The 22,864-nt window shown below is 42.7% G+C and overlaps 1 protein-coding gene across 1 annotated transcript; it reads right to left on the reverse strand.

Annotated features, from left to right (window-relative positions):
* Positions 1 to 225: 225 nt before the first annotated feature.
* On the reverse strand, positions 226 to 22,789 carry nars1 (asparaginyl-tRNA synthetase 1). The gene is made up of 15 exons (XM_082141647.1): positions 22,608 to 22,789; positions 20,301 to 20,383; positions 20,121 to 20,186; positions 18,362 to 18,454; positions 18,185 to 18,274; positions 16,967 to 17,045; positions 16,786 to 16,856; positions 16,280 to 16,366; positions 15,293 to 15,514; positions 14,890 to 15,089; positions 13,662 to 13,797; positions 13,063 to 13,176; positions 12,829 to 12,960; positions 2,556 to 2,687; positions 226 to 561 (listed from the first exon to the last, which is right to left on the reverse strand). The coding sequence occupies exons 1-15, from the start codon at positions 22,780 to 22,782 to the stop codon at positions 430 to 432; spliced, it is 1,812 nt and encodes a 603-aa protein (XP_081997773.1). The 5' UTR covers positions 22,783 to 22,789; the 3' UTR covers positions 226 to 429.
* Positions 22,790 to 22,864: the final 75 nt, after the last annotated feature.

Below are 22,864 nucleotides of genomic sequence, written 5' to 3' on the forward strand. Positions count from 1 at the left end.
GGGGCTTCATAGAGACAGGAAGTGAACAGAGCGTTACTGACAGACTGGGAAGAGAGGAGCTGCAACAATGGAGAATATGAGGAAAATAATCAACATTCAAGCTGGAAAACCTGCTCTAGTAGAGACTGAAAAGATTTTGAACAAGTGTATAATAGGTTTAAATAGCAGTGCAGTTGAGCTTCTCTCTGACGCCCTCTAGTGGATTAAAACACAAGTGCATCATCATCATCATCTCGTTGATTTATTATGCCACATTTGAACATTACAGACACAATCATCTTCCAAACCGTCTTCTGATTAGATCTTTAAACATGACGTGTATATATGAATATGGTCTATATTTATGGTCAGTAATATATAAGTATGGTCTGAAGCGATGAGAGGGAGTTCTGTGATTGGTCTCTTGCAGTGATGTTAGTGTGTGTGTGTTTAAGGCCGGCAGCGCTGGATGAAGCGTGGATACAGGCAGACGTCACGGATGTGGTGCCGGTTCAGGAGCCAGGTGAGGAACCGCTCCAGTCCCAGACCGTATCCACCGTGAGGACACGTGCCGAACTTCCTCTGCAACACACACACACACACACACACACACACACACACACACACACACACACACACACACACACACACACACACACACACACACACACACACACACACACACACACACACACACACACACACACACACACACACACACACACACACACACACACACACACACACACACACACACGTCAATATATTTTAATCATTGTGAACTGGCCGAAATATTCAAGATTCAAGATAACTCATTGTTTTTACTCTATCAATAAATTAATTTGGGATAAATAAATTAATAAATCATATATTAAAATATTTTATATGCTAGTAAATATTGCTGTTTATTTTGTATTGGTACAATTGTGCATGTAAATGTAAATTAAAATGTTATTTAATATTCTTCCTGCAAACAGGGCCTGATTATTACAGAATTATATTTATTAACTAGTTTTTAGTTTTACATTAAAACACTGTTGCCAACAATAGCTATTTGAAAACAAAATTCACTATTTTAAATCATTTCAGGGCAAATACAAAAGTGTACATTGAGGTTTTTAACGTTTTCTGCTCATCTTACGCTGAGTTTATTTGAAAACAGCATTTTTTTTTTAAATCGAATGTTTTGTAACATTATAAATATCAGTTCTGATCAATTTAAAGGTACAATATGCAAGAATTTTTTGGCGCTACATTCCAAACAACAACAACGGCGTAGCTTGATGACGATGTGAAGGAGCGTGGAATGATGGGAACTATCGTTTTAAACTCCACCGTGGATGTAAATCAGTCAGACGGGAATCGAAAAACCATGTTCATGGATGAAGTAAAGTTCTATTTTTATAAATGTTGCGTTTAATGACATGCTTTTTGTGGCGAGGGGGGCGTGGTTCAGCGCGGTCTGTGATGGGAGAGAGAAGAGACGAGCGGGACGCAAGTAGATCAAGTGCAAATGACGAACACCTGTGTCTTATTGCAGTGATCGGCGTGGAGAGACCGCTTATAAGCCGCGCTGGAACGAAAGAGAGACTGGAGAGAAAATTGGACGCAGAGGAAGAAAACCGGTGGATCCGAGCTCTCTTTTTTTAACTGTTTTGTGCCGTCGCGGTTGCCACGGTGAATGCGCGTTGTGCGCGGCTTTTGTTTGTTTTGCTTTATTTTAATAAAGTACGAGTCCCAGTCACGCCGATCCCTGTCTTCTTCCTTCCTGGCTCTTAAACCTCATCACACTTTTATTTCATTAAAATGAATTAACCGCAAGAAAAGTAAGGTTTAATACTTCATAGATGTTACTGTATTTGTTGAATTCATTGTTGTGATAACGCTGCGCAGTTTTACATGTTCTAAACAATTGTTGTAAAAGTACATTCGAACATGCCCACATCATTTGGCAAAATACTGATTAATCTTTATGTATAACACATGCTATGTTTATTTACATGGCCATAAACACCAGACGTGATAAACAATGTCAATAAACTAAACGCAAATCTAAAGCAATAATACTTTCCTTGCATAAACATAACTATTACCGAATGCTACATTTGAATATAAAATGAAGCATGCTTTGTCGACAGAACCAGCTGCAATTGGTAAAGAATAATTGTGTTCCGTAACGACTGCAAGAAACAAGCTAAAGTTTGTAGCTTGATAGACACTACAACTACAACTTCCGCATTTGTCCAGGACTCCACGCAGTACGAGCGGAAACCGAGGGTAACGCGGATATGACGCAATTGACTGGCGACTCCCAGCTCACCCCTGCTCTAACGCCCCGTTTCCTTGGTTAAAATCGCAATTTTCTCACGATTTAAAAATAGTTGGAAACATTTGGGATATTGTAAGTAATCAACTTAACAAAATATATAACACTGGCCTTGAGATTTTGGGATATTTTAATGCAAAATTCTTACATATTGTACCTTTGATGCATCCATGCTGAATACAAGTATTCACTTATTTCTATAATCTTACTACAGTAGTGTGTGTGTGAAGCACTGGCAGGAGACTGTTACCTGGTCAGTGTACCAGTAGTAGGGTGTGGGGTCGATTCCCTCTCTCTTATACCCGTCCAGGAGCTCCTCAGCGTCCCAGATACGCATGGATCCTCCCACGATCTCCCCGACGTTAGGCATCAGCACATCCACCTGACAAACACACACACACACACACATCAGCCTTTCACAACACTGCTCTCCTGCACACTCATTTACAATGCCTGGCTGGTAGCTCCGCCCACAGTGAAATCCCATTGGTCCACATAACTGCATGTTAAACACCACATTAGTTTTGATTGGCTGAGAATGCAATGGTTTTGGTGTAGACAGGGAAAGTAATGTCACTGGATATGTTTGTGTCGAGGCTGGTTTTGACTAGGGCTGGGTATCGTTCAAACATTTCCGATTTCGATACCGATGCCATGACGTTGATACAGGTTCCTCATCGATACTTTTTTTAGTAGTGGTCGACCATTACTGTTTTTTTGATGGCCGATGCCGATATCTTAGAGAGCAGGATGGCCGATGGCCGATATAAAGCCGATATTTTTATTATATACTTTATATTTAGGGGCGTCCCCGACTATGGATTTTCATAGTCGAATCAGAATCGTCAAGTCTTGCCTATAGTCGACTAATAGTCGAATCATGTGTATGGGGGCGGGGCTTTAACAATTCAAAGCCGCGATTGTACAGAAAAATCACACAAAGATATAGAAGAAAATGTATAAAAACATTTTGGATCAATAAAACTAAGAAATAACATAAATAACTCCAGAAAGGCCACAGACAGGATTTGCATTTCACATTAAATCGGCTAAATGACCTGTGCGAGCAGGCTCTAAGTACAGCACAACATCGATGCACCGAAAAAATAAAACAATTAATTTACTGAATTAAATTAGAACAGAATATACCTTTCTTATAAATAAAAATACAAAACGAAATAAATCAGAATCAAATCACAAGATGAGGAGCAAATGTGTGCAAAATGCCTAAAGTGCAGGGGAACATATATTCAAAACACAAGCCACAAATAGTTAGATTAGATAACCCTGACAGATCAATAAATAAAATAAAAAGAAAGAAATTATTAAAATAACGATAGTAGCCAGAATTTTCAACTTTGTCTTTTTAACTGAAACAACAATAACTGCTAAACTGGAGTCCCAGTCTTTAGCTAAACATGTTCACAGCATCCAAAAATCATTAGAACCGGCTGAAAAGTTTTGAAATCACTTGTACCCGATACCTGATCGAGAGAACCAATCCAGTCTTTCACTCTGTGTCCGCTGGAGTCTTTTGTGCGCGCGGATACAATTTACATTTATTCATTTTTTTTAGCTGACGCTTTTATCCAAAGCAACTTACAATTGCTATATATGTCAGAGGTCGCACGCCTCTGGAGCAACTAGGGGTTAAGTGTCTTGCTCAGGGACACATTGGTGTCTCACAGTGGATTCGAACCCGGGTCTCTCACACCAAAGGCATGTGTCTTATCCATTGCGCCACCACCACCCCAAAATACATTCTAAAACACGTGAAAAACGTTTAACGACTTAATCTCCTAAAATAGTTAAATAAAAATATGAAAACGCTTTACTAGGAGGAACGCATTGCATTCATATTCTGGGTTCATCTGCTTATCTGCACATAGTATGGTTTCTTAATAAAGTGTGTACTGTGTACATTAAGCCACGTTAAGCGTTTTAAAAGCTTTTTTCACGTTACACATTTTAGAATGTCCCGTGGAAAACCAACTTGTTAACGTTGGCCGGCAGAAGTGCGATCATGGTTCTCTTACGAGAGGTCTCTCGTACTGCGTAAGATATCTTACGCTAGGGGAAAATCCTTTTCCGCGAGATATTGAAGCCAAAAATTATCCTTAATTTTGTAATAATGCAAAACGCGTTGCAGCAGCAATGCAGACATAGGCGAGACAGCTCGCGCGCCTATTGGCTGCTCTGCGGCAACTGCAGCAGCCTATCGAGCGAGGCCTGGCGTGACGTCAGACCCAATCAGGGCACTTCGCGCCCGCTGCGTCACGTCCCGCCGAAATGGGCGTGGTCTAGGCCTATAAATATCGCTCGCAGGCAGCTATTATCTGATTTTTCATCCTTCAAGCGAAGCACACGCATCGCTGGAGCTGGATTAGAAGCCGCGCCGTCGAGAGAGAGCACCTTCAGCGGGACGAGTCACTGAAGTCGCTGGCCGCGCCGCCTTCCTTGCCTTCCTGCTGCGCTTTCCGGCATTATATCCTTTCTCTGCTACTGTGTTTATGTATGTGTGTGTGCTCGCCGCCGCGACACACACTCCCATTGCACTAAAAGAGCTGGGCGTCTTTTTCAAGACGCCCCTTTTCCTGATCACGCAGCTCTCGCACTCGCTGACGGCGACTGCCCTCACTGCGAGTTAGGTACTGCCTATGGTGACTCTGAGGACTCACCTGGCATCCTTCTCCGAGACTGCTCCTCCGCCCCCCCCCCCAACCCGCAAAGCTTGCCGGTTCGCCCGCTTGCCTTGCCTGCTTGGGGGACGATACCTGTTCTCCCTCTGTTCGAGCCGCGCACACCGCGCCGCTCACAGAGGATGTCAGGAGCGGGCGGTCACGGGGCTAGCTTTCTCTCTCCCTCTGTTCAAGCCGCGCAAACTGCGCCGCTCACAAGGGAGGCTGGAAGCGGACGGTCGGGGTTAGTTTTTCTTTACGTTATAAGAAAGCTACCCTGCCTTCTGCGCCCCATTCATGCGTCACTCACCGGCGAAAGGAGAAAGATGTGTTTTTTAGTCCCTCCGAGGATGGACTGACCTTCAATTTCTCATACATATTCCCAGTTCCCTGATCATGCGACTGGAAATATCAATATTGCAGCAGGCGAGCCTGTTTTAATACAAGCGCGCCTGCAAGCATACGCCGAAGAAAGCATGTGACGCTCTTATATGCTCGTGCATCCGAAAACCTTTGCGTTCCCCCCCTGTGGCTCAGTGGCGGAATCATTGGTTTTTCCCACGAGAGACCGGAGTTCGAATCCCGGTCTAGCGGCAGTTAAAATTATGCCGCCAATGCTTCGCTCTGTCAGTTCCCTGAAAAGCGACTGCAGACGTGCATTTTGCAGCCAACGAGCGCGTTGCACAACCCGCTCGCCTGCACCCAAACACCGTTTCTATGGTTTCCGTGCGTCACTGGCGAAAGGAGAAAAGAGCGTTTTCTGGTCCCCCCGCGGATGGACCGACCTCGTCTTTCTCGTACATTTCTCATTCCCCTCTGAAGTTCGGGCGACTGGAAATGTCTGTATTGCAGTGAGCAAGCCTGTTGTAATACACGCATGCCTGCAAACAAACGCCAGCACGTTGACGCTCTCTTATAATACTCGCGCTAACTGAGTTACAATGTGTCTCCCCCTGTGGCCCAGTGGCAGACTCTCAGGTTTTTGCACGCGAGAGACCCGCGTTCGATCCCCGGGTCTACAGGCAGATAAAATTATGCCGTCAATGCTCGCTCTGTCAGTTCCCTGAAAAGGCGACTGCAGATGTGTATTTTGCAGCCAACGAGCGCGTTGTACAACCCGCTCGCCTGCACCCAAACACCGTTTCTATGGTGTTCCGTGCGTCACTGGCGTAAGGAAAAAAGGGAGTTTTTCTGGTCCCGCTGCGGACGGACCAACCTCCTTTTTCCTATACATTTCCCATTCCCCTCTGGAATTCAGGCGACTGGAAATGTCAATATTGCAGTGAACAAGCCTGTTGTAATGCACGCAGGCCTGCAATAAACGCCAGCATGTTGACGCTCTCTGTTTCTATGGCAACTTCTCGCTCGTTCAGTTCCAGTAAATGTGACTGTTCCAGTGTATCCTGCAGTAAACAAGTCGGTTCTGTCACCCGCTTGCCTGCACACAAACGCCGTTTTTACGGCTACCCAGATAAATCCCATAAGTGTGAATTTTTTCTGGTGTCCCGGCCACGGCCGATGGTGCTTTATGTGTAAGAAGAATGCCCACTGCCCAGTGCCCATCTCTACACACAAGCACAGCCCGTCACACAGGGCTCGCGCACATGAATCGGCTCAGACCGATTGCGCTTCAAACATGGTGAATGTGCCCACTAACACCACGTTATGCATGTCTCACGGTTTCTGTAAAAACGAAACCAACGTGCACTCGCTTCACGCAAGCGAACGATGCTTTCGGTGTGATAAATGTGCCCGCTGTCCCGCGCCCACATCCACACATAGACATGACAGTTCCCACGGGAACCGCCCAGCCCTCCCCCTCGCGGTTAACCACCGCAGAGGAGTCGAGCGCGGGCAATCTGCCCGCTGTCATCAGCGCGCCCCATGCCTCAAATGTCACGAGCGACACGCTTGTGTTACAGCACACCGAAGCTTCTCCATCGCTGAGCGAGCGGAGCGCGCTTCGTATTCGACCCCTAGCTATCCATGCAGACGCATGGGCAAAGCTACCCGGGGTTTCGAAGTGGGTGCTGAACATTATAGAAAGAGGCTATTCGCTGCAGTTTCGCCGACGCCCTCGCCGCTATGTGGCGCGCGTCGAGACCACGGTAAAAGCAGAAGTAGCACATCTACTTCGAGCCGAGGTGACGAAACTATTGAGCAAAGGGGCCATAGAACCTCTCTCTCAAGATCAGAGCGAGGGAGGGCTATACAGCAGATACTTCCTGGTACCGAAAAAAGACGGGGGTCTCAGACCCATACTAGATCTAAGGCAACTGAACAAAGTGCTTGTGAAGCGACAGTTCAGGATGCTCACGACCAGGCAAATCCTTGTGCAGATTCGCCAAGGAGATTGGTTTGTGTCAATAGATCTGAAAGACGCGTGTTTTCAAATACAGATAGCGTCACGTCACAGGCGATATTTGAGATTCGCCTTCGAGGGCCAGGCATATCAGTACACAGTCCTGCCGTTCGGTTTGTCCCTAGCACCCCGTACATTTACGAAGTGCATGGATGCGGCGCTCGCACCCCTCAGAATGAGAGGCATGCGAGTGCTGAACTATTTGGACGATTGGCTGATTCTAGCGCAATCTCGCGCAGTGCTCATAGAACACACGACCATTTTACTCGATCACCTCGAGGATTTGGGTCTGAGTGTCAATTGGGCGAAGAGCTCCCTGTCTCCCAGTCAGAAAATATCTTTCCTGGGCACAGAACTGGACTCACTATCCATGATAGCGCGACTATCACAACAGCGCGCGGTAGACATTCGACGCACAGCGAACTCTTTTCGCTGCGGCGCGTCTGTCCCGCTCAAGAGATTTCAGAAGATGCTAGGTCTCATGGCCTCAGCATCGTCAGTGCTCCAGCTGGGTCTGCTCCGCATGCGCCCGCTGCAGTTTTGGCTGAAAGCGCGAGTCCCACGCGAAGCGTGGGCACCCGGTTTGCTTCGCCTCAGGGTCAATCAGAAATGCGTTACAGCTCTGAAACCCTGGAAAGCGAACGACTGGTACCAATCAGGTGTAAGCCTGGGGACTTCCTCGAGGGTGAAAGTGGTGTCCACGGACGCGTCCACCTCGGGATGGGGAGCGCTGCTCGAGGGCAGACCGTTCTTCGGCCAGTGGTCAGAACGGGAGAAGCTCCTGCACATAAACTGCCTCGAAATGCTGGCAGTAGACAACGCACTGACGCGTTTTTGTCCCCAAATAAAAGGTCACCACGTCTTGGTCCGTTCGGACAACATGTCTGTGGTGTCCTACATAAATCGCCAGGGCGGCATCAGATCCGAGAAACTGTACAGGCTGGCAGAACGCCTCCTGGTATGGGCTCAGTGCAACCTGCGCTCGCTCAGAGCAGCGCACGTGCCAGGGATCATGAATATAGGACCAGACAGACTGTCCAGGAACAATGTTCCGGCAGGCGAATGGTCTCTACACCCGCAGACAGTCCAACTGCTGTGGAAGAAATTCGGCAGAGCGGAAGTGGACCTGTTTGCGTCTCAAGAAAACGCTCACTGTCAAGAATTTTTCTCCAAGAGCAGGAGCGCGCTGGCCCATGTGTGGCCCCGCCGCCCGCTCTATGCTTTTCCCCCCGTCTCTCTCCTGCCTCAGGTGATAGAACGGATCAGGGAAGAAGGATGCTCAGTACTGCTGGTAGCACCGTTCTGGAAAAACCAACCTTGGTTCCCAGCCGTGATGCAGTTAGCAAGTACTGCCCCGTGGCCAGTACCAGTGAGGAGAGATCTCCTCTCACAGGCCCGCGGCTCGATCTGGCATCCTCACCCGGAACTATGGTCCCTTCATGTCTGGGCCATCAACGGGTACATGTTGGACTCCCTAAAGGAGTATTAAACACGATCACGCAGGCTAGAGCTCCGTCTACAAGACGACTCTATTCTTCGAAATGGTCAGTGTTTTCGGGCTGGTGCACAGCCCGTAGTGTGTCACCCACAAACTGTGATGTGACGGAGGTGTTTTCCTTCCTACAAGAGCTGTTGGATGGGGGCAGGGCCCCCTCCACGCTCAAAGTTTATGTGGCGGCTATAGCAGCGTTCTCAGAAACAACGCTTGGTCAGTCAATAGGAAGGAACGATTTAGTCATCCGCTTCCTTAGAGGAGCTAAGAGACTGAATCCTCCCAGACCTCCCTCAGTCCCCGTATGGGACCTTTCTACGGTTCTGGAAGCCATGAAAGGTGCGCCATTTGAGCCTTTACAGTCAATCGATTTGAAACACCTGTCTTTCAAAACGGTGTTTTTGCTGGCTCTCGCTTCAGTGAAGCGCATAGGGGATCTGCACGCGCTCTCTGTGAGCGCGGCGTGCATGGAGTTTGGGCCCAATGACTCAAAAGTTATACTCAAACCTAAGCACGGTTATGTTCCAAAATCCCTCAACACACCGTTTAGGGCGCAGATTATCTCTCTGTCAGCCCTACCGGTCCCTGATGAGGAAAGAGACGCGAGCCTCCTTTGCCCAGTCAGGGCATTACGAGCTTATGTGTCTCGCTCGTCTGTTTTCAGACAGACGGAACAGCTCTTTGTTTCGTTTAGCGGACGTTCTAAGGGACTAGCCGCGTCGAAACAGAGCCTATCCAGATGGATAGTTGATGCTATAGCGCTGGCATACGCCTCCAAGGGCATGCAGTGCCCTTTGGGTGTCAGAGCGCATTCCACGAGAGGCATGGCCTCTTCGTGGGCCTGGTCAAGTGGGATTGCCTTGCAAGATATTTGTATGGCGGCAGGCTGGGCCTCCCCGTCTACATTTATAAGGTTTTATAACCTAGAGGTTCCCGCCCTGCAGGCCAGGCTGCTGTCGGTCTAAACTACCAGTATTATCTGACCTGATGCGTTCAGCTCAGAATGCTGCGTTTACTGAGCACAGCTCAATTTTCGACAGTTTAAAGCTGGGCAAACTGTGTAAGACCCACATTTTTTCCCATCAGTTCAGGCCGTACCCCGCCCTGTCTGTATGATGAAATTTGCGTCCCTTCGACGCTACTTTATGTGGAAAAGTGAGGCTGCACCCCTCCTTCTTCCCGGACTCTCTGTGAGTTCACTGAGTGATTGTGCACTATATGTACCCCGGGCTTTCGCCCTTGGGTCTTTGGTGTCAGATCTCAGCATGCACGGCGTTTTACACTGGGTCCCCTAGCGTAAGATATCTTACGCAGTACGAGAGACCTCTCGTAAGAGAACGTACTCGGTTACTAACGTAACCTCGGTTCTCTCTAGAAGAGGGAACGAGTACTGCGTATCTTGCCGTGCATGCACACGCTCTGGTTGCTTCGATGATGAAAAACCAGATAATAGCTGCCTGCGAGCGATATTTATAGGCCTAGACCACGCCCATTTCGGCGGGACGTGACGCAGCGGGCGCGAAGTGCCCTGATTGGGTCTGACGTCACGCCAGGCCTCGCTCGATAGGCTGCTGCAGTTGCCGCAGAGCAGCCAATAGGCGCGCGAGCTGTCTCGCCTATGTCTGCATTGCTGCTGCAACGCGTTTTGCATTATTACAAAATTAAGGATAATTTTTGGCTTCAATATCTCGCGGAAAAGGATTTTCCCCTAGCGTAAGATATCTTACGCAGTACTCGTTCCCTCTTCTAGAGAGAACCGAGGTTACGTTAGTAACCGAGTACGTTTTCCTGATGCTAAATCCAGCCTTGGAGAATATCCTTTCTGATGGTGTACATCCACACTTTAGATTTTCTTATCCCAGACATTGTTAAAGATTTAAATCCTTGCCGCCAAGACGCTCCTCTGTCGGTCACGGATTGAAAGTGAAACTTAAATCTGTCACGGGGTGTTTGGATTTATTCACGCACGTTAAAAAATATTTATTAAAAGCTTCTTTCTTTGCACATTTTTATATATAGCATTATCATAATAGGCTGAATGTTAACGTATTGACAGAAAACCGGTAGTTCTATGTGAAATTAGACATTGAGCGCCCTCATATAGCCAAAGTGGCATGAGCCTCGTTTCATAACACCTCTGCGAAGATTCCACCGTGAGATCGGTAGTCCAATCAGGCTCCTCCTATCGAAGCATCGAATCATTGACTATTCGGGGTCACCCCTATTTATATTTATTTTAATCAATATTTTATAAATTTTAAATAAATTAGAAAACAAATCTTTAAAATAAACATGCTTATACTTTAGATGGCAACTTCTTGAATCTGCAATCCTATTACAGTATTTTTCACATATAAAGTAATTGTTTAAAAATATATGAATATGTGAATAAAAAGGAAGTAAACACTAACAGGGAACTCATTAATCTGGTAATATTGTGCGCACTGGTAATCATATTTTTTCAAACAAAAACAAGGTAACGCTAATATTACGAACAGCACACAGTGAAAACGATATGATTATGACACAGTGGGCAACTGGATATAGCACAGCATATTTTAAAATGAAGGATTTAAAGTTTTTCGATCGTGTCTCCTGTGAAGCTGATCTTCTGTTCGCATTCACTCACTTCGCACGGACCGACCGTCACTTGCAGTAACACGTTTATACAGGCTACAAACACACACTTCACAAGATATCACAGCTGGATTACATTAAATCTGCAAGGTTTGTGAAATTAAATGTTTATTAGATATTCAGAGATTTGTTTAAATGATGTAGATGCGCATTTGCTGAATGTTGACAGTAAATTGGAGAGTATTTTAGCCTAATTGTTTGCCTTTTCTGTAACAAATAATATAAAAGCAACACTTTACTTTTTTGCATACCATTTACTTTCTTTGTTTACCAGTTCTGTCTAACAAAGTATTAGATATGACTGACAGAGATCGTAAACTAATGAAGAAGGAGAATGTGAGCAGGCGCTGGTGTTCTCAGCGCCGCCCGTCAAAATAAAAGTCCGGAGCGCCGTCAAAATAAAAGTCCCGCTTCCAACACATAGGCCTATCAGAAAAACGTATCGGCCAATGCCGATATTTAAAAGTGCCAAATATCGGCCGATATATCGGCCTTGGCAATATATCGGTCGACCACTATAGCAGAGGCTGTAACATTAATGTGAACAGGGAAACTGTTCGTGCAGCCAACCTTAAGGATAAGCGCACTTAAAGGAACACACCGACTTTTTGGGACTTTATCTTCTTCACCGTATCCCCCAGAGTTAGATAAGTCCATACATACCCTTCTCATCTCCGTGCGTGCCGTAACTCTGTCTGACGCACCCACCGCTAGCCTAGCTTAGCACAAAGACTGGAGGTAAACGGCTCCAGCTAGCATACCGCTCCCAATAAGTGACAAAATAACACCAACATTTTCCTATTTACATGTGATTTGTATAGTCACAGCGTGTACGAATAACAAGGTCACATGAGACACAGCGATCTTCTAACCGTATACATACTGGGAACTATATTCTCATGTAAATAGGAAAATGTTGGCATTATCACATACCATTTACTAGTTCTGTCTAACAAAGTATTAGATATGACTGACAGAGATCGTAAACTAATGAAGACGGAGAATGTGAGTGAGCGCTGTGTGATCAGGCGCTGTCGTTCTCTTCTCAGGCGCACGCTGGTGTTCTCAGCGCCACCCTTCAAAATAAAAGTCTGGAGCGCCGTCAAAATTAAAGTCCAGTTTCCAACACATCGGCCAATCAGAAAAACTTTTCGGCCGTTGCCGATATTCAAAAAATGCCAAATATTGGCCGATATATCGGCCTTGGCAATATATCGGTTGCCCACTACATCTGGGTACTTCTGCCCATAGTTCTAGGAATTATGAAAAGGTTCCTCCGCTGCGAAAGACCCTCTTGATCCCCAGCCCTAGTTATAGCCCTATGGGTTAATGCCAGAGAAGTGTGTGATCTGACCGATTCAGTGAGGCGCCGGTCCTCAGGGCAGCGCTGCATGTAGAAGGATTTGATCTCAGCCGGGAATCGACACAGCAAGATCGTCTCGTTGATGGCGTCGGTCATCAGGCGCTCCGGGGCTTCTGGGATATCCTGTGGAAATGACACACAAACGGTGAAACATCATCATAACTCGAGCGTCTCTTCATAGTTCAGAGCTCTCGGCAATAACGTACGAGACTCGGCGTAACAAACCTCTCCAAACTCGTAAAACGTCCCATCATCCTTCTTGATGTTGTGCTCCTTTAGCCAATCAATGGCCTCGGTGTAGTTCATCCTCTTGAACGGGCGTTTGGGAGGCTTGAAGTCCTGCAGGAGGAAAATAAAAAGATCATATTTTAAGATCAACATTCTAACAAACAAGTATTCATTACTTCAATGAGCTCATTGTCTCTGCATTCAATTGCTAAAAAATTTTTAATTAATACATTTTTAGCTAACTGTGATTTTGTATTATGTACATTTCTGAAAAATATAACTTAGACTGTTTCCTCTGATAACAGATCACTCTAAACTGTAATGTGGACTCAAGCACTTTCTGTAAAGCTGCTTTGAAATGATGTGTATTGTGAAAAGCAAAATTAAAATAAACGTGAATTGAATTGAATAATAACTATTCAAAAGAACATTCACAATGTTTTCCCAATTTCATGAATTTAACAGGCCTGAAAACACAATCCAGGCCTTTAAAATGAATGTTTCCTTGTTTTCCCTGACTGCGAGAACCTCTGTATAATAGTTTACTGATGTTCAGAAACCCATATAATGGTGTTGTGTGAGGTCAGAGGTCGTACAGGGTTGAGGTCGTAGAGCAGTTGGGCGGAAGGAGACTTCAGGACTCTGTCGACAACGTCACACACCAGATCCTCCAACCTGTTCAGAAGGTCTTCATAACTCATGAAGGGACACTCGGCCTCGATGTGGGTGTACCTGAGAACACACACACACACACACACACACACACACACACACACACACACACACACACACACACACACACACACACACACACACACACACACACACGTTTAATGGAGACATTCCATAGGCGTAACGGTTTTTATACTGTACAAACTGTATATTCTCTTCCCTTACACTAACCCGACCCCTAAACCTACCCATCACACACACTAACCCGACCCCTAAACCTACCCATCTCACATCACTTTGCATTTTGACATTTAAAAAAAAATTACTTGGTCTGATTTATAAGCCGTTTTCAACAAAGGCCTTCTGAAGCGAAGCGATGCGTTTGTGTAAGACATTTTTTCTTTTTTTGTTACCTTTATTAACCCCCCAGAGCCGGTTCGAGCACTTTTATCACGAATGGATAGGGTTTGATTGACTTAAAAAAATATATCCATTGACTCCAATTATAAGGCTTGGAAGAGTCAGGACATTTTTTAATATAACTCTGATTGTATTCGTCTGAAAGAAGAATGTCATATACACCTAGGATGACTTCAGGGTGAGTAAATCATGGGCTAATTTTCATGTTTGGGTGAACTATCCCTTTAAGAACAACTGTTTCAAAAGATGCTGATTGTGCTCGCTTGCGCCCTCTAGTGGGCGTATGACAATACAGTTCTTTTTCCCTCTAACATTAAGAACTGCCTTTAGAATTTGAATATAATTAGAATTTTGCTAATATTAAAGAAAGAAATTCAAATTTAGCTTTTCAGCCATTTTGACACTCTCTCTCTCACACACTTTGTACATCTATCTTTATGAGGACATTCATTGACACAATGCAATCTCTAGCCACTTACCCATCACAACTAAGTGCCTAACCCGACCCCTGACCCTAAACCGACCCTTAACCTCATTATAACCTTATCCCTAAAACCAAGTCTTGACCCTCAAACAGGCCTTTAAAGACTTTCAGAAACTGAGGACTGGCCAACATGTCCTCACTTTACTCTCTTTGTCCTCACTCCAATGCTCTAAAACTCAAACTGCTCCTCACAAAGAGAGTTGTACAAGTACACACACACACACACACACACACACACACACACTCACTCGGACAGGTGTCTGCGGGTGCGCGACTGCTCGGCGCGGTAGGACTGTGCGATGCAGAAAGTGTCTCCCAGTGCAGGGATGCAGGTCTCCAGGTAGAGCTGAGACGACTGCGTCAGGTACGCGTTCTCGCCGAAGTAGTTGAGACTGAAGAGGGTGGAGCCGCCCTCCACCTGCGTCTGCACCAGAGTGGGCGGAGTTATCTGAGGAACACAACACAAACCTTTACCTCAAGACCTCTTAAAGGGATAGTTCACACAAAAATGAAAATTAGCCCAGTGTATTGTATTCGTCTGAAAGAAGAATGTCATACACCCCTAGGATGGCTTCAGGGTGAGTAAATCATAGGCTAATTTTCATTTTTAAGGAGCGTGTGCTTAATGTGTGTGTGTGCTTCAGGAATGACCTCGCAGTAACCCCGGCTGAAGAAATGATCCCGGAAACACTGGGTCACGGTGGATCGGACTTTCAGGATCTTGGAGACGTTTTCCCCGCGGATCATCATGTGCCGGTTGTTCAGCTGCACGTCCACGTCAGACTCCTCGTTCAGCAGGTTATCAGCGCCGCCCGCCGGAGCCAGACCAACCAGCTCCCAGAAATCACAGTGCAGCTCATGGCCACCCGGAGCCTCGCAAAACAAAACACAAAACCATTAACTGCATGGAGAGAAAAAAAACACACACTCTTTTTGTGTTTCAGAAATCAAACAGGCATGGAAAAGACTTTAAGGGTCATGAAACCCCCTGTTCTGGCCACGGTTTTGCAACGGCATGCTGTCATGAATAATTAAGCAAGGCGTCTTCTCATTGGATAAGGACACACCGTCTCATGAATAATTAAGCAAGGCGTACACACAGTCTCATGAATAATTAAGCAAGGCGTCTTCTCATTGGATAAGGACACAGTCTCATGAATAATTAAGCTAGGAGTCTTCTCATTGGATAAGGACACACCGTCTCATGAATAATTATGCAAGGCGTACACACAGTCTCATGAACAATTAAGCTAGGAGTCTTCTCATTGGATAAGGACACACCGTCTCATAAATAATTAAGCCAGGTGTCTTCTCACTTGATAAGGACACGCAGTCTAATGTATGATTATGAGACAACGATGAGTCAGTCATTGATGTACTATAGTACAAGAAACCTGTCGACACAAAGACTAAACCCGGAGGTTGAAAACAATTTACCTCCGCAAAAAAAGACAATTTACTAGTTTCCTCCTACAATTAAAACTAACAGATGGTTACATTCAACACACATACAAATCTAAGTAAATTTAGATTAGGGTTTCATGACATTTTAAGGGCGAGTTAACTTTCCTTTTAATGAACTGTCCCTTTAAATAAAGGTAATTAATATGAATCATTATTACATTAAAATCATATTACCTGTTTGCCCTCAGGAACAGGTTTGACGGTTCCATACAGAGCGACGGTGCTCTCCGTAGATAACATCAGTCCATTATAGCACTGACACTGAACACAGAAAACACAGGCATCCATCATCTCAACTACACCTTCCACTGCAATTCACTTCTTACATTCAATATCGTTCAGAGCTAATACAAGCTCAAGATATGGAGATATGCAAATCATCATATCAGAATGATTTGTGAAGGATCATGTGACATTGAAGACTGGAGTAATGATGCTGAAAATTCAGCTTTGATCACAGGAATAAATTACACTTTACTATATATTCACATAGAAAACAGATGTTTTAAATCGTAATAATATTGCACTATTTTTACAGTATTTTTGATCAAATAAGTGCAGCTTTGGTGAGCAGAAGAGACAGATCAGTGGTAAGATCCCTGATAACTAACAGGATAGATAGGACTAGGACTAATTTACCTATTATAATAGTGTAAAATAACAACAAACACACACAGTACCAGTTTATCCGTGAGAACACACTGGAGGAAACCGGTTCCGTCGCGCAGCACAATGAACAGAAGGTTCTTTCCTGAGAAAACATTAGCAAAAACATTTTAAAATAAATGTATATTGTTTTATATGCATGTTGTATTAAATGTTGATTGATTATAGATGAACAAACACAGAAAATCTGCTCACCTTGTCTGCGCAAGCGATGGACCCAACCGAACACCTTCACCCTCTGCTCTCTGAACGCCTCCAGTTTATCAATCTTCACCTGAGCGGCACAGAAAATAAAACTGAAAAACTTCATAAAGCAGACTTGAACATTAATAATCGGATTGATGGCTTAATGGGATTTGAAATGTATTCATGTAATACATCAACGGATCCGATAAAGCTCAACCCTTAAAAAGAGATTTCAATCTGATTAAAAGTGGCAGTAAATACCATAAATAATCAATTTATAAGGAAAATATTAGTGGTTTAAACCTTTGAATCCGGCAACTTTCTCAACCAGATTGAAAAATACCTTGCGTACATTACAAACGCAATGACTGATGCTCTTTGAGAATATGAAATCGGATCAAAGTCATTTGAAGTGCCAACATTTGAAGAACCTTATGTCTTTAAAAAAGAAACATTTAACATTTCCACTTTGATTGCAATCACTTTTTTGTCTTACAATTCGGACTTTTTTCCTCACAATTAGGAGGAGAATGCGAGATATAGTCCTAATTGAGATATAAACTTTATATTGAGATTTAAAGATATAACATTTGCAATTATCTCTTTAACTTTTTCACTCCAAGGCAGAAACAAAGAAAAAAAGTCAGAATTACGAGATTTAAACTCAGAATTCCCAGAAAAAAATCCGAATTGTGAGATGTTAACTCTGAATTCCAAGAAAAAAGTCAGAATTCCGAGATGCAAAATCAGAATTCCAAGTCAAAATTCCGAGTTGAAATTCAGAATTGCAAGATGTAAACTCAGAATTCCAAGTCAGAATTCCGAGATGAAAGTCAGAACTGCAAGATGTAAACTCAGAATTCCAAGATGAAAATCAGATTTGTGAAATTTAAACTCAGAATTTCGAGATGAAACTAAGAATTTCAAGTCAGAATTGTGAGATTTAAACTCAGAATTCCGAGATGAAAGTCAGAATTGCGAGATGTAAACTCAGAATTCCAAGTGAGAATTCCGGGATTAAAGTCAGAATTGTGAGATTTAAACTCAGAATTCCGAGATGAAAGTCAGAATTGCAAGATTATTAAAAAAATGTTTAGATGTAAACTTGCAATTGTTTATTATTTATATCCATTACTGCCCCTAAACCACCTACCCATCCTCATATTGTAACTCGGTGCTATTATATAATCAATATTATTTTCTGTACGTAATTCTGAAAGTACTCACGGTTTTGGGTTCAGGAAGGCTGGGGTCGTTCTTGATGGTGATCTTTTTAGCTTCTTCCAGATTCTTCTCTCTGCGTTCAGCATCTTCAGCCTGTCAATCATGAGGTCAAAAGATGATCGATACAGGAGTTATTACAGGTCTATAGAGGACAGGGGAATCACAGAACGTTCCAGGTACCTCCTTCTGGTCTTTGCTCTCTGTCTTCATTTGCTCTCGATTGAAGAGCTTCTTCGTGTTCTTCATCTGAGTCTTAGAGATGACGGCCCAGCGCTGACAACACAAACACACCATAATGTTCAACTATCCAGAGGTCATACGGTGCAGGTTAAATGCTATTCCTATCAAACTTTGCCAAATTAGTATGAATCACCTTAAAACACGCTCTTATGCAAAATATGCATGCTAATATGCATCTATTAATTAAATATGCACTAATTTTGAATGCACCATGAAAAAAAAGAAGCACATTTGTAACAATTTTACATTCAACGTAATTTTTTTCAAAACAGATACATCTAATATAACTTTTCCTTACTTCAAACATGTCAAAACATTATCTATTAGGGATGCACCGATATGAACATTTTGGACAATACCGATAACCGATAATTCTTTATATTTGAAAGCCGATAACCAATAATTCTTTATATTTGAAAGTCAAGAACCGATAATTCTATATATTTGAAAGCCGATAACCGATAATTCTCTACATTTGAAAGTTGTTAACCAATAATTCTTTACATTTGAAAGCCAATAACCGATAATTCTTTACATTTGAAAGTTGATAACCAATAATTCTTTACATTTGAAAACCGATAACCAATAATTATTTATATTTGAAAGCCGATAATGGATAATTCTTTACATTTGAAAGACGATAACCGATAATTCTTTATATTTGAAAGCCGATAACCAATAATTATTTATATTTGAAAGCCGATAACCAATAATTATTTAAATTTGAAAGTCGATAATCTTTATATTTGAAAGTCGATAACCGATAATTATTTATATTTGAAAGCCGATAACCGATGATTATTTATATTTGAAAGTCGATAACCGATGATTCTTTATATTTGAAAGTCAATAACCAAAAATTATTTATATTTAAAAGTCAATAACCGATAATTCTTTAAATTTAAAAGTCGATAACCAATAATTCTTTATATTTGAAAGTCGATAACCGACAATTCTTTATATTTAAATTCTCACCATTAAAAGCCATGTCTCAAGCACACAATTATAATGCTCTGATTATTATTTTATGCAGCCGTTTTGACAGACTTTCGCTGCACATGTTGCACTTTACTGTGTTTTCCTTTTTTGAAGTGATTCCAATCATATTTCAAACAATTCAAAAACATCATAATGAACAGTGCACATCTGAAGTGTCTCAGCTGAAGGAAATAATACATTATTTATCAGCCAAATTTTCTTATCGGGCCAATAACGATAACATAAAAAATTTACATATATCGGCCGATACCGTTATGGTGGCCGATATATTGTGCATCCCTACTATCTACTGGGAAAATAATTTTCTTTACTCGTGTCTGCTCACATTGTGTATCAGCAAGTAAATACTAAATAAACCCTTTATAAAATGTATGTTTAGTGGTGGAAGCTGAGATTTCTTAAAGAAAAACAGCTATTAAAATTAGCCAATGTGAAATCATACATAGTGCATACAAAAATATATATTATTTTAATCGTTTTTTCTAATTATATTTTTGAACATTAAAATCTATACGATCTTCATTTTTTCAATAAAGGTATCATCTTTAATTGTCTAGAATTTATTTATTTTTTATTCTAAAGTAATTTTGTAATAATTTAGGCTGGGCAGAGTGTATGTGCATGTCAGGAACTAATCTTTGAATCAGTAGATTTACATGTTTATTCTCGTTACGGTTAGTTAGTCATAAGGTTTACACACCTCTCCTTCCTTCTGTGAATCCACATAGATCACTGGGAACGGCTCTTTTCCCGCAAACAACAGTGCCTGAGAACATTTAGGAAATATGAAGGTATGAAATGAAATACAGAAAATGACCGGAATCATATTTCATGAAGGATGATCCCGTATGACTAGGCGGAGTGGATTATCATCAGGCACCTTGAGTGGCGTTTTAAAGGGCTTCTGCTCGGATCCCTCTCCATCCACATCACTGCCCTGTTTATCAGACACGTACAGTTCTTCTGCAGGAGGAAACAACAGCAGGTTTAACATTTCACCAGTTTACGAGAGCAGGAAACGGCTCAGGTCCTTACGGCAGTGTGTCGACACTCTCAAGCTATTTATGTGGAATTGATTCCTTTTAAAAACATCAGGAAGCCTACATAAAAAAAGTAGAAGTTGGTCTGGGAAAATGATGGCCTGTTTAAGAAAACAAGTGCAAATATGCATGTTTTATGTTGTTGGTATTTTAGGTTATTGCATTCATATTTATGTTATAACAAATAATTGTATTATTATTTAAATCACAATATTTCAGTATTGATAAACATTTTTATTTAATTGTGCTCGTATGTGCTTTTGTAATACATTTCATATTAATGGCCAGCATGTTATGTAGATGTACATTTCTTTAAAGTCTAATGTCTTTTTTTGTAAAAATATACATTATTTTGAAAAATCACAAACCAATTTAATAAATAATAATACGTTTCGTTAAAATTGTAACAAAAAGTATAGAAAAAGGTATAGAATTGTAAAACGTTTGGTATCGCCCATCCCTAGCACTAGGATTAAAAGTAGAGATCGACCGATAATCGGTTTTACGTATATTTTCCCCGATATTTAAGCATTTTCCCATAACCGGGTAGCCTGGAAATCCAGACCTAAATCTAAAAGATTAATGGTCTGGTGTCGATCAATGAGAATCGGCCAGCTCGAGGGGCGGCACCAAGCATGCATTTGAAAATCTCACAGCACGCAATTGGATAACACTACGACCAATCACAACAATAAACCCCATACGCTTAGCTACCAGCGAGCTAACTGGTAGATTATACTCTTCCGGTCGGCAAAACAGCAAAAACACCCTACTTGCAAAGGAACGATTCGAGCGCCGTCTTCTGTTCCTCTTTTGGGAAAAAGCCAAGTCTAACTCGTTCATTGTAGCGGCCAAAGCCGTTTCAAACCACTGCTATTTATCCATAGGCATCTTGCAATGTTTACTGATGACTTCGACGTCACACGCTGTCATCATCTGTTTAGCTCGCCTCTGGCCCGCCTATATCAGATAACCCGGTGTGATTGGTGCAGCTCAGATCGAGGGGCATATTTAATGAGCTCCATGGCTCGACACCAGAGTAACTCGCTGAGCAAATTCAACTTGTGCTCTCGCGAGAACTCTGGTTTACCAGGGTAATAACCGGGTATTGGTTTCGTAATATCGGATTCACCAATAAATGGCGCCATCTTGAGAATTGTGCAGTAGCACCTCACTGCAGTACACGAGATCCAGGGGGCGGAGTTGGATCCAGATGTAAGGGGTGGAGACTGGTAGGTTTAGGGGTGGGTTTAGGGATCAGGGGGTGGAGATGGGTAGGTTTAGGTATATGTAAGGTGGGAGGAGTTGGATCTGGATCCAACTCCTCCCCCTGGATTTCATGTTCTGCAGTGAGGACCATCTCGAATTGTGCGCAAGACTGGTCAAAGATAAAATAACATTTAGCCTTTTGTTATTAATATTACTGCTTTTGTTATAAATGAAAATATGTAAATGTAGTACTAAGTAGCAATGCTTTTTTAATTTATTCAGGCGGTTTAGAATGTTTTGCTTTTTAAAAATATCTTAGAATTGTTTTTACATGCTTTATTTGTTACCAGTTATTTAAAAATACACTTCAGTGACAGTGCACTTTACTTATTTTGATTTGCATGCAAGTGAAATTACAGAAATTACCATATTGAAAAAAAAGTGTTAAATAAATCAGTTTGTTCAGGGCTGTTGGTTTAATTGTCAAAAACAATAAATAAATATCGTTTATCGGGCACATAAATATGTAAATTGGTGATAAAATAATCAATATCGGCCGATCACTATTTAAAAACTAGGCTATTCTTTTGATTAGTCAGATTCACTCAATGAATCAACATTTGAGAGTTTATTTACGAAAATCTGAAGCACTTATATTTAAAGTAGTCCACATGTTAGATCTATTTCTAGTGCACGTTAGATTTGACAGATCTTGTCTGTTTAAGTTCATGCATCATGTTCTGATAAGACCATGTATATGTGTGTGTGTGTGTGTGTATATATATATATATATATATATATATTAATTGTGTACTGCAGTATATATATAAATAGAGTACAGTATGTGTATTATAGTGCAATAGAGCATGATCTGACGCAACACTGCAGACAATATGCGTCATCTTCATCACCATCATCATCACCATCATCAAACTCACTGATCGACATCTGAGCGACGCGCTCGCCCGCCATGTTCTGCTCTCTGGGCCTCAGATGAGTTGAGTCCGGCTCGGTTCGGGATGTTTTAGGGTAAACGCACCGGAAATCAGTTCGTCCGTCTGACACCGCACGCTGAGCACACGAGCTGATGACTGGAGACTCACTCGTGCGCATGCGCGAAACATCAACTCTGTCGTTCCAGCTGGGCATTGGCCCGTTCGCACGGTGAAGATTTTTCCGGAAAGCTGATTGGTTG

The sequence above is a fragment of the Leuciscus leuciscus genome (genome assembly GCF_965113295.1).
Source record: "Leuciscus leuciscus genome assembly, chromosome: 16".
Lineage (NCBI taxonomy): Eukaryota > Metazoa > Chordata > Actinopteri > Cypriniformes > Leuciscidae > Leuciscus > Leuciscus leuciscus.

Coding starts and splice junctions, on each gene's coding strand:
- nars1 (XM_082141647.1), bottom strand. CDS start 22,782: ATGCGCACGAGTGAGTCTCCAGTCATCAGCTCGTGTGCTCAGCGTGCG. Junction 13,798..14,889: donor ACCCGCAGACACCTGTCCGA/GTGAGTGTGTGT, acceptor GTGTGTTCTCAG/GTACACCCACATCGAGGCCG. Junction 562..2,555: donor ACTACTGGTACACTGACCAG/GTAACAGTCTCC, acceptor TGTGTGTTGCAG/AGGAAGTTCGGCACGTGTCC.